The sequence below is a fragment of the Motacilla alba genome, chromosome 6 (assembly GCF_015832195.1).
Source record: "Motacilla alba alba isolate MOTALB_02 chromosome 6, Motacilla_alba_V1.0_pri, whole genome shotgun sequence".
NCBI lineage: Eukaryota > Metazoa > Chordata > Aves > Passeriformes > Motacillidae > Motacilla > Motacilla alba.
The window spans coordinates 21,661,137-21,674,087 of record NC_052021.1 but is presented as its reverse complement, the minus strand read 5'-3'; the positions used below and the strand labels follow the sequence as shown (position 1 = coordinate 21,674,087).

Here is a 12,951-nt window from a genome sequence, read left to right as displayed (position 1 = left end):
ATCTCTATTTCTCTTTGTTCACATTACTTCAGAAATTTCTGGCATCAGAAAAAATTATAACACCAGAATGTTCAAAGGACTTGTCTAAACTTGGAAATTGTGAACTGTGGCTTTTAAATTTGATATTTTGAACTAACTTCACATGTATGCACTTAACTTTTATACTGAGGTGAACAAAGATACAGTTGTAGGGCGCTAACCAGGAGAGGGTGTTATTGTATGGCTGTATTGGTTGTTTCAGAGTTTTCCTTCCTAACAACGAGTTCTTCTAAGGCTGAACCACAGGAAATCCCCAGGTGCCTGTGGCACTCTGCAGGAAGGATGGTCTGGTCTCTTCACTCCCCTTTGCTGGGCACATCCTTCCCTGTGGTCAGCACAGAAGCACAACACAAACAGCTTCTGTGGAGTATCTGGTTGTCTTTTCCTACAAGTGCTTTGTGCTGCAGCCTTTTGTTGCACAGACTCAGGGCTTTCCCTTTGCACTGTGCTCATTTCAGAGCACAGTGGCTGCAGACAGACAAAGCAAGGTCGCACAGTCATCTGTAAGTTTTTCACTCCCTGAGTTCTGGGTGCTTTACTTTGGTCTCCATACACTCAAAATCAGTTTTGGTGAGCAAAATGACATTTATTGCAACAAATGTATTGGTAAAAGTCACAGCCTTGGTAGAGGTACACTGGTGTAATGTCCCAATTTTTCACATAAAAATGTGATAATGGTGTAAAACATGTTTGTACCTCTTGGCTCATGGAGATAATTTAACTGTAATGTTTGTACCCCTCCTTTCAGTTGGACACTTGAGGATTTCAATATACTGAATTTACAGAGAAAAACCCTAAATACAGTGTATTTTTTCCTTTGGAACGAGAAAGAACTGACTACCAGAGGACTATTTAGTTTAGTAGGGAAGAGTTGGTCAATTCGGCAGAAAACTGAAAACAAATTAATATTAGAAATTAGGCATTGGTTCTTAGCAAACAGAATTATTTACCAAGAGAAATGGTGTGTGTCTAGATATCCTCAGACTAAGTCTTCATGTCTGTGTGAAAGGTGGGCTCTATTCCAACCAAAATTATTTACTTTAAAGCAAGAGATGATTAAGGAAATGTAGTGGTTTGTGATTAGGGTCAGACTACATAATGCAATTCTTTCTGTTTTAAAAATCCTGTTATTGTTCTCTTGATGCAATATATACAATGCTTTTAAAAATTGAAATTTAGCCATCCATTTTCTCATCTGGGAGCAATAAGACATTTCTTGGCATCCACTGCTTGCACTTCAGGCTTTTAAAAGTGCTCTTCTTTATGTCTCACAGCACACCTGAGGGATGCCCAAATAGCTTGTCTGTGCCTATATTGCTGTTGCTGAAGTGAATTCACTGTTCTGTAGTTCTGTCCTGACTCACAGCAGGCAGCATTGGAAGCAGATATTGATGCCAGAGAATAGGTTTTGTATTAAAATAGCGGAAGCCAATACAGAGCATTAGTCTCTCACTGATATTTTACTGGCATGCAAATGTTAAAATCATTTTGTAAAAGCTTAATAGCACTTAATTTGTAACCTGGAGCTTCAGAACAAGAAGTCTTTTCTGCCCATTTTAAAAGCAAGATTTTGTTTTCCCATAATGCATTGAACTGGTAATGATTTCAGGTTATGTGCTTCAACATGGCCAATTTTTGCTCAGTTAGGGAGCTGGATAAGAAATTCAGGCTTTCCTTATGAGTGTGCTGTCCCCTCATGAAACACAGTTCTGTATTTGACTCTGTGATCCCAAAAGTTCATCTTCTGGAAATCACTGACTTAGAAGTAAATAATTTGAGCCACAACAGTGACGCTGCTAAGAGCAACACAAAGACTCTAATGCACTAAAACAAAGGAAAAGTAGATCATGAGGATGCAACAATGCTGCTTGGGTTTAAGTGGAATGTAAGAGGTAGGTCAGCAATTTCAGAGCAGGTACCCTCAATCCACATCTTGAGCAATAGTAAATGAAAAGAAAAACAAACTGGATATGTGAGATAGTTAAAAGTAAGAGCCTGTGACACCTTCATGAAATGACAATCCTTACTGCTCTAGTTTGTACAGTAGCTCACTCATTGTTATGAATAACAGCAGCTAAATCCGTATGCAATTTCAAATTTCCTTGCCTTGTGTTACATGATGAAACATCATCTTCATGCATTGATGGATTTATTTTTTCCTTCACTAATCCTCATTTAACTTCTGATTCAAGGTGTCTCTAATAAAACTCTGGATATGGTGCCTGAATGTTACATATTTGATTGTTTCTTTCAGTTCAGAGTCTTCAATATGAATTTTTAAGTGCTATGTTTTATTTTTACAAGCTTCTTTGTTAAGCTTTTTCCACACTGTAGCACACCAAAGTAATACAGGTTGTTATTTCAAGGATCTTTTCAATAACTGCACCTTCACAATGTTTTTTTCCCTGCTCCTTCCACAGGACGTTACCCCAAACTTGTGTTTCACTTTGAACTCAAGAGAAACATCTTGTATTTCATATTGGAGACATATGTACCATCAATCCTTCTGGTTGTGCTCTCCTGGGTGTCATTTTGGATAAGCCAGTCATCGGTTCCAGCCAGAATCTGCATAGGTGAGGAGCTGATAAACCGACCCAAACCAGGGGCTGGATCATTGGGACGCCTTCTCCATTGCACGTATTTGGCATCCATGTCCTAAAGTTGCAAACACTTCTGAGTTTTATGGGATTACTTTTTGGGTTTGCCACATTCAGTGCATCATGTGGATTCCCCTTAAAGCCTTGCTATTCTTTAACAAAGAAAAATGCCTTTGGCAGCTACAGGAAGGAGACTTATAGGCAGGAGACGCCTGAAAGCAAAGCAAAAAACTGTCATTTTGGAAATAATTTAAACATATTCAAATACATGGCATGCACAGACAATTGTGAGGCTTTTGTGAGGTCTCACGATACATACTAATTAACACATGAATAACAAGAGAATTATAAGAGATTAAATATAATTAATTTCAAAGAAAGGATATTCTGAAAGGGAAAGAATGCAAATCAGGTTTGATCAGGCTGCAGGTGGGATGGAAAAAATACTCCTACAGAACAGGGAATAAAGGATTTCACATTGAATGAGGCCAGTGGGCAACTACACTGAGAAAAATGATATCTGAATATTTTAAAGAGACCTTTTGCATAGATTTGCAATAATAATGTGTTAATCATAATTATACATTCCATGACACTAAAATCTCTCTCATTTTAATTTCTAGTCTTCTCAGCTGTGCTAACATTTTCTGTTACTCTTTTTAAGCATTTAACTGAAGAGTCACAAGTTAATTTTAAAGTCTTCTTCCTAAAACATGACCCATTTAATGCTGTGGCATCCTAGGAGTTTCAGGTCCAGGGAAAACTCTCCTGCAGTAGAGCCCTTTCAGTAGAGGCCCTCAGTGCCATCTGTGTTATACTAGAACATGTATTTTTCCATTCCACAGGTGTCACCACAGTCCTTACGATGACAACACTGATGATGGGAGCCAGGACTTCACTCCCAAATGCTAATTGCTTTATTAAGGCAATTGATGTGTACCTTGGTATCTGCTTCAGCTTCATCTTTGGAGCATTGTTAGAGTATGCTGTGACTCATTTCTGCACTCTGCACCAACTCAGCTCAAAGGAGCTTCCAAAGGTAAATTAATTATTTGGTGTTGTCCTACGAACTGGATTTAAATTACATTTGCTAAAAAGAATGAATTATCTTAGCACTAATGGTAAATGCATTTAAGGTAGTTTCTTTTTTAGAATTAGGGCAGGGAAACATAATAATCTTGAGAAAAAGAAAAAATATTTGTATACCTGGAGCTTTTCTGGAAGAGACCAAACAAACTGAAGCACTCTTTTTTCTCTCTTTTGGTATGGGCTTTATGGCCACTTATAAAATGTTCTGAATGTCTCACAAAAATCACAGGCACTTCTTGTCTCCCAGGCTATAGCATTTACTCACAGTTCAACATTGGACTGACCTTGGTGACTTGATCCTACTGCAATATGGAAAAAAAAAAGAGTTTATAGCATTCCATTTATGAAACCTGCACATGCATGGAGCATGAGTCAGTCTCCTGGCAGATGTCTTCATGTGCTGGGTGTATCAGGCCCCTGTAGCTTTCTGCTCTCACCTTCTCTTTCAACAGCTGCACCTGAAGTCAGACTGGAATCCATTTTCCCTTCTGCATCATTAATATACTGTGCTTACAGGTTCATGAAGAGGTTTTGTCACATCTTCCATCTCCAGAGTATAGCAGTGCTTTCATAAGCAAGGAAAAATAATTCACAAGGAAGCTGAAAGATGATTGTCTTGCAGCTTTTAATTATGGAACTGAACCTAATATGCATGATAAAGAAAATTTTAAGCAGCTTATGAAATTTCTGGATTAATAGAAAAAAGTAAAACATGGAAAATGAGAATAACAGGAAGTAAAAAAAAAGGCAGAAAGAAGTTTGGTTGAGTGCTGTAGGGATAAATGTCCAGAAACAGAAAGATTGTTAACTGTTTAAGCCAAATTAGGACAGAGCATCACAAATGCCTAAACAAAGCTCCTCAATATACTCAAGAAATGGGATATTGAGCTCAAGTGGAGAAGCTTCAAAACCTTCTGAAGATTGGGCAATACGATGTCTAGATAGTTCATCAATTAATATGAAGTCTTGGCTGTTTGGATGAAAGGTTCTGCAAATGCGCAAGAATATGTTAAAAGCTGTTGTTGTGTCTAGGTGTGTGGAGAAAGAATGCCAAATGGACACAAAGCTGAGCCACCCCAGTGGGTTTTATGAGATAATGTCTATTGGGGATTGTCTGCAAATGGGCAAACACTCATTTCGAGTGAGGATTTGAGTGGAAAGCCTATAAGTAATTTTTATTGGCAAGGTAACACCAGTGACAATTCCCTGTGAGCATATCCATCTTGTGAAGTAAGTGGTTGTCATTTTGCTCATAGTGTACCGAAAAAAAAAGCTGCTGGGAGGTTCGGGTAAGAAAGTAAAGTGTTTCTGTGCTTGTATGATTAAGCATCTTTGGATCTGTGAAGGGCACTTATGCTGTCCTTGCCTTCACCTGCCTCTGTCAGATTCCCTTTCATCTGGAGCAGGTACTCATGCTTGCAGATGGGGTGGACATGGGAACTTGTAGACTTCAAAAATGTGCATGGAAGTACGTGGAGGTACAGCTGTAAAATGAGAAAGGAAAGTTTTGTGATAAACTTAATGACCAAAAGAAATAGTCTTTCACTTCAGGCTTGTTTCCTGCTTTTTGCTGGGCATCAGGAGTGAGCATGCAAGCCAAATGCACTTCTTGCCCACACAAAATAGGGGTATAAGAGAAGGAACAGATTTTTGGTCCTAGATCAGCTTTTGACTCTATAGAATAAGGAAAATGCTTGTCATGTTCTTCTCCTACTGCAGCCAAGGGCAAGCACAGCTTACTGATCTGGGTGTCATGGAGAGCACACCTGACTCGTATTTCTCATTTCTTGTTGTAAAAACAATAACATCACAAGGGCAAAAATACCAGCTCAAATCTCATGTCACTGTCTAGCAGGTACTTAGCAATTTATGTGTGAGTATCGTCACTGTAAATGTGTTGTCCTCATTATCATATTCTCTTGTGGACACAGGTTAATTGGAAATCTCACATCCCAGTTTGTTATTCCCTTATGTGAGCTGATAGAAAATTTGCACTCAGAATTATGTAAATAAATGTAGGAGGTGAAATGGAAATGTCACCCTCTCTCTTGTATAGAAATTAGTTGTACTCACTCGCTTCTCGCTTTGCTCTTTGAAGAAGTTGGGCACTGGCATATCAAACCCTTCTGAAGCCCCTGAGATCTCCAGTTTAGAACATAAACTGGTGAAGAGCTCATCATAGCCATGCTCTTGCAATGTTTCACATCATGTGAACCAGGACTCACAGAGACACCTTCAAAGCTAATAGCAAAAGCAGAGGAACCACCTGCTGCAAGGGAGGTCAGGCAGAATGTACCATTCACATCAGCTCCAGAACAACAGGCTGCTTCAAAGGAGAGGTTGCCCTCCTTAGTTTCTTCTCTTTTGTACAAAGGCATTAATTGTGCCCCCTTATAAAGCACAGAAATATTCCTTGGGTTTCTTCTGTCTTTTACCTAAACCTCCACCATTAAGGCAGAACAGAGAACAGTTTGAAAACTGTTTAAATAATTTTATAAGTGTGATGTTCAGCCTCTGTGGTATTCCTGTGCAAGCCTCATGCAGTCTTTATGAGCAGCACATAAGCTCCAGGTGTGCAACACTCCGGGTTGAAATATTTTTAAGCTTGAGCAGCTTTATTACCCAGTGAAAGTGACAACTTTCCTCAATTCTGTTGGCTCTTGGATGTCAGCAAACACTTCACTCAGTGTAAACAGCAGTCCCAGGATCAGGTGTCATAGACAGTGCTTTTTGGGTGATGTACAGCATCTTTCCTGAATGGTACCGATTTGGTATCTAAACAGAGTCCTCCTTAGTGCCAGCTGCCATTTCCTCATTGACAGCTGGCATCCAGAAAAAAACCTAGTATGACATTTAAAAGTGGAGCCACAGCTGAACACTCACAGCACAATTTCTTCTTTTGATACAGTGTAAACCGGCTCAGTCTTTCATCATGCTCCGTTCTTTATAACAGTCTGGAAATGTCCCTTGATAAACCCACTCTATAGGACTGCAGTTTTTTATAAATTAGCAGGTATGGTTCTCTAGACTAGCTCTCTCCTTTCCAAGCTATGTGATACAGCACTTTTGCTGTGAACTCCCCTCTGTTTTGCAAGAGCTCTGCCTTGTTGCACTGCAGATACACTGTACATATGCACTGTTTATTATATTTTCTGCTTAAGTGAGAACTGCCCCTTGGGGAGCTGAAAGGAGTCAAGAACAGCCTCATAACACATCAGCCTCCTGGTAATTGCTCACATGCAGTTGTGAGAAAGGAGAAGTGGCACGTACACAATGTCCTTTCATGCTCTGAAATAAAACTAATTCTGAGCAACTGATAGCCAGCCCTACCTGAGAGAAAAATAGACTCTTAAACTGAGCAATGCCCCAAATCCTGATTGTTTTGAAGTACAGATGTCAAAATGAAAAATGAAAGCACAGGAAGAAAGTTGGGACTCTTCTGTCAGCTTCCTTTATTTTATTAACTTTTGAAGTGCTGAGTGCATTCATTAGGCTGTTGCTCCAGTGCCTCATTTCAAGTGCCAGGCACTGCTGACAAAGGCTCCTCTGCCATCCCCAGCACTCCCCTCAGCTGCCTGGACTTTTTGAAGCAGAAGAGAGAGATATTTATAACAGAGTCAGGCCTCCAGTGAAAACTTGAGCTTTGAATTTTAGTACTACCCTGGGGATTATTTAAGGTTCAGACTGGAGTTTTATGGATTGATCCTCTTAATGCTTTATAGGCAGATTTTTGTCCCAGCCTTTCACAGAGGTGTGGGAGGCCAGGTGGAAGATGACCAAGGTTTTTTTGGTCATTGTATTTTTAGGATGATACGTGTGTTGAGCTACGTTTATCTCTCAAATAAAATATCCCTTTCTTTTTTTTTTTTTAATTGAAAGTGGAAAGCTGCATTAATCCCTTTTCTACTGCCATTTGTTCTGCTTCACTGATTCACAGCAGTTTGAGGACGTTGTCCAGACTCCACTTTAATTTTCAAGGGTGTCAGTAATTTTAGATGAAGAAGACAGGGCTAGCGCTGTACACATGCACCCTGGGCAGAAGAGCAATTCTGTACCTACATGGAAACCACTTAGGTGGCTTAATTGGCTTTCTTTGCCTTTAACAGCTGGGTTATACCTAAATGAGCTTTTTGTCTGGCTGCACATGGGGATGTACATCTTAACCTTTCAAAAGTTTGTCCTTGTGTAAACTGTTTCTTTGCATGATGCAAATGGAGAAAAAGCAAGTTGGTCAGAAGAAAGAGACTCTGCATTCTACACTTCACAAATAATTTTTTTTACTTGTCTTACATTTATGCCACCTACTGATTTGGGGGGTAATAAAACTATCAGAAGAAAAGAAAAATTATATATATGCCTACCTGAATTAAAATGACCCCTCCTCAAAGTATACATTATAAGGTTTAGTTTAGATATACAAAATTGGAGCGAGTCTTTGTAGCTTGTTTCTGCTGGTGTCTCTACAATATCCCAAGCCAAACTGAATACCCCAGAAATTCCAAGGAAGTTTTAGAGCTGAAGCTGCAGCTGATGTCTAATCCTCTGTCCTCTGAGTCAGTAACACAAAACCCGCTGACTTCAAAGGGTGAAAATTTCATACATGAACTCTATGGCTCTGAGCCATTTCTAATCAAAGAAACAAAACCCACCAGAAGGCTTATACAACATTCTCCAAAGACCTGTCTTGCTGCAGTGAAGCACATAAAAATATTCTTAGCCCTAGCATAACTTTGAACTTAAAGCACGGGTTTCAGGACTTGACAGAAAGTATTACAAGCTATTTAGTATTAAGTCAGCTGTGGGTAGGGCTTGTCCCTCTTTATTTTTAAAGTCACTTGATTTTTATCTCAAAGCACCAGAATGAGGTAGCCAGTTGCTCACAAGGAGAGTGTCTTGTATCCTGGGGTGCTTAATTTGGGGTGCAGCCAGCTCAACTGGCTGGTCTGGCAGCTCCCTGACCCTCTCCATCTCCAGGCTGGGGCTTTGCCTTCACACTTTCTGGGCACTAACCTTTGCCAGTACTTGCCCTGAGCAGAAGACAGTTTACTGTTGTGCCTTTCAGGGATTTGTTGCTATCTTAAGTAAAGTTCCTTGTCCATATTTGAACAAATTCGCTTGACAGTGCTTCAGAAGTTTTTGCTGTATAGCGTTGCTTAAGTCAATGTTTTCCCCATAAATGGAGGCTTTGAGAGCTGAAAGGAGCTGCCTGGTGCATGCAAGTGCTTGTCCTTGAAGTCGAGGAGTGAGACACAGGGGAGTCAGAAGAAAAATCCCATTTGCTGCAGCTCTAAATAAACAGGTGATGAAACATGCACTTAAGTACCTGCTGTTGTGTTCCCTATCAGATTATTGATGATGATGATGATGAAGAAGAGAAGAATGGAGTCCTGGCAGCAGTGACAAACAGTTGCAGTGCCCCTGACAATATGAACAAGACTGATTCAAACAAAAGCAAACAAACCAGCATTGACGGAAAAAGGGAGAGAAATCAACACAGTGTGTGTAGTTCAGCAATGTCAGTAATGAAAAGACTTTTCTGTATCTTTGACTGCTTCCATGTTAAAAATCCTTACCACATAGACAACTACGCCAGATTCTCTTTCCCGTTATCATTCATCATAATTAATGTTCTTTATTGGGTGTATTATTTGTATTTCTAAATATTTTATTTTGTAATATTAGTTTAAAGTTTAGAAAGTGGACATGGGAGGGGAAGTTGCGGAAAAATGGAGAAATTACATTTGGATAAAGGGATATAAAAGGATATGCCACCTTTTCAAGTGTGTCTGAAAATTTTGTTAACTCACTTTTCTGCATTTAAATGTCTGTCATCCAAAACTGGATGCATGCATGCATGCATGTCCCAAGCTACTTATCAAAGGCCAATAAGTCCTTTTTTTTTAATATTTAATGCTCAACTATGTAAAATAAGAGTTATATTATACTTGTTTCTGAACTCCATTGAATAAATGTAAAAATGAAATGAAGTGTTGTTTTCCTTTACTGCTTTCTGTACTCAGTTCCTTCTAGTTTTGCCAATTATGCATACATTTTCCAGATTATGTAAGAAAATGTTTAATTGCAGATCAAAGTGGTTTTGCTATGTGGCAAGAAACAGTTCTGAAGACATGAGCTACCAACACAAACAAATAACCTGTTCATCTCTGTAAGGTCACAAATATGTATTAAGCTCTCTCTACATCTTTAGACACAACTCCCATAGTCATCAATGGCTTTTCTCAGTAAGTGCAGGGCAGACTACAGAAATGGACTGGAGCCAAAAGGTTTAAATCCAGAGAGATGTATTTCTCTGAGTGAGGATTTAGTTGTTCACCAATCCTTAATGGAAAATGGTAATTTATCCTGACATTTATACTCTGTACTCTGCTCAGTCACAACTGTCTGGGTAACTACTATGTAGAGGAAAAATTTGATGTGCTTAATTTTCAGCTTAGTAAATCCTCTTGAACTACATGCAGTTAAAAAAATTTCACATAAAGGTGGAAAAACTTCTTGAATAGAAAAGAAAGCCCTGTATGTGTGATAGCTCTTGATAAGATCAGAGAAGTTTTACACAGATAAAATGATGTCTCACATGAGAGAATGGTTACAGGTGATGAAAAACCGTAACAGTCTTTCTAAGCTGTTACTTCACTGGCAGATACTACAAGCCTGTCTCCTATACTGCGAGCATGGGAGTTGAAAGGTGCTTATTATTATACATTTTCCTGACCATAATGTATGTATCTGTTGCATATATAGGTAGAAATGTGTGCATGTGCTTTTATGCACTGTGTATCTTGCCATTTCTGGTGATCTGACTCACTGCAGACATGCAAACGCATTAAAAAGCTCCCTTAACATGAACAGTCTTGGACACACCTGATCACCAGGGTGCTGCCTGTGAAGAACATCATTACATGAAGGAAGAAAGTGCAAAATACCAGTGTGAGATAGATTTGCCCTTGCTCCCATCTAAATCCATAAAAATCGTTGCACACTGGTAGACAATTATTAGGTCACTAAAATCCCCTCAGTATTTTTATTTTCTAAGGGTTAACTACTGAAAATTTATTTCTCTGCTGTTATTAGTAATGCCTTTTGCAAAGCTTATGGGGCAATGCAGCTTCAAGAACAGTCCAGTGCCTCTTGGTACCTTGTGGCTGTTCTGGCTTTCATATGAAAGTAAATACATTCAAGAAATCAAATTAGTGCTGCTTGTGTTAATGAGCAACCAAAAAAAAAATCTATTCTTTCATTTAACATTCTGCTACTGAATATTTAAACTGAAACCCATTATTCAGGAACAGGCTGTATGACATTTTTTCTTGGAGGTGTAAAACTGGACTCTCGGTTTCCAATTCCAAAACTGGACTCTTTCCAATTCTTACTCCCATAAAATTCACAGAAGACAAATATATTTTGGTACTTTTCTTAAATTTGAAGCTTACTTTGTTCCTGAATCTTTTCAAGCAGTTACCTGTCATGTTAACACTAAATTTGGGATTAACACTTACTGCAAGCATAAAGTAAGCATTTAGAGTTTTTTAGCTTCCAATTAATTTGGAGACAATTCACCTTAAATATTATTTTTAAAAGCTGTTGAAAGTCTGAGAATCTTTATTTAAAATGCACTAGCTGAAAACAGGGTCTTTTTTCCCACTGATGTGCTAATTGTAAGTAGTGTTATACAATGAAGTCCCCCATGTTTTCATGAAAGAATTGACTGCACAGCCAGATTATTCATTATTTTGCTTTGCATAATTCTGCATTAACTGCTAATTTGAAAAATAAAACCTGGTTCAATGTGAATTTATTGTAAAAGATGTTCCCAATGGATTTCCAGTGTGATGTATGAAGAATGAAGAAGATCATTTGAATTATCCTGTTCAAACATAGCTTCTGTCCCTAGAAACTCCCAAATCCCTTGGAGTTAGTTATAAAGGCTCCCCTGAGTAAGGAGCATTCATGAACAATTCACTGAATGCTTCCACTCAGAGGGAAGTTAGAGAGGGAGAAGTCTCTTTCAGTGCTAAGATCAGGGGCCAAAGTTGAGGTGAGGGTATGAAAATTATGTCTGTTTCATATCTGATGAAAATACCTTGGACTTTTGGCAACCGTTTTCTGGTTGATATTTGAGTTTCTTATTTTGATTTTAATGTTTTCCAATCAGACTCATTCAGAAATGTTGGATTTTGAGACCACTTGAGGCAGATGTGCAATGAGGGACCCGAGGCAGGTGAAGGGGGTTACAACAGGAGCTGGTGATGCATGCTCATGCAGTTTGCTTTGCTCTTAGCAGGACATGCCCTGCTTTCCATGGGTCTGAAAGCAGCAGCCAGCCTGAGGAATAACTTTCCTTCCTTTGTGCACTGTCTCCAAGCCTCGTCTTTTAATTGATTGAGCAGCCATCACATAGCTGTTTAAGCATTGTGCAGACTAGAAAAACACCTCTTTCCTCAGCAAGATCTTTGATATTATTTTCTTACTAAATGGAAAAGTATTATGAAAATAAAATCCTATGAGTGAGAGGTATTTAATCAGATGTAGGTTTTTTTTTTTTTTAGATTTTAGAGATTTGCAGGTATTAATACTTACTGCCTTTCCTCTTCATCAGTTATCTGGTGTTCTTCTGATCCACCTGTACTATAGGTAAGTATCTCCTGCAGCCTGCTTACTGTGGCTCCAGTTGTGATACTTTGAGAGTATTTGAAATATATTACCTAAATCAAGAGGGAAATACTAAGGAAGGTGATATTTTAGATCAGGTATTCATTAGCCCTCTCATAAGCTTAGAAGGCATTTTAAGTCACTATCTGATAATTTCTTTTGAGACATGAACAACTAAATATTCCATCTGAATACTCCAGTCAACACATGTGGCAAGCAGAAGAGAAGGGCATCCATCTGTTGATCTGAGTGCCCATTATTGGCACAGTGGCCTTGTTTATTAAGACTGCAACAGTAACTTTAAAAAATTTTCCCGCCTTGTAAGCCTCCGGTTTTTTGTGCTAATTATTTTAAGAGAACTGTTATGCCTTTTTGCATGGGAAAATACATTAAAAAAAAAAAGATTAAAAGGTGCCCCACGTTGTCACCCTGTAATTCAAAATGAAATTACCTAAAATATTATAGATTAAAGAAAACCCACGTACAGTAAAGTTGATGACAGAAGAACAGAACAAGAAATACAAAGAGGTGAATGTGCTGCTAAGAGCCCTTGCCA

At 38.7% G+C, this 12,951-nt stretch overlaps 1 protein-coding gene across 2 annotated transcripts in view; it reads left to right on the top strand.

Moving 5' to 3' along the window:
- LOC119702784 (gamma-aminobutyric acid receptor subunit pi-like) overlaps positions 1-9,708 on the top strand; it is a 45,721-nt gene extending 36,013 nt beyond the window's left edge. For both annotated transcript variants that reach the window (XM_038141384.1, XM_038141383.1), the window contains exons 8-10: positions 2,460-2,612; positions 3,482-3,675; positions 9,071-9,708. In XM_038141384.1, coding sequence (XP_037997312.1) covers positions 2,460-2,612; positions 3,482-3,675; positions 9,071-9,385 — 662 coding nt within the window. In that variant the 3' untranslated portion in view covers positions 9,386-9,708. The remainder of the gene's footprint in view (positions 1-2,459; positions 2,613-3,481; positions 3,676-9,070) is intronic.
- The last annotated feature ends 3,243 nt before the right edge of the window (positions 9,709-12,951 follow it).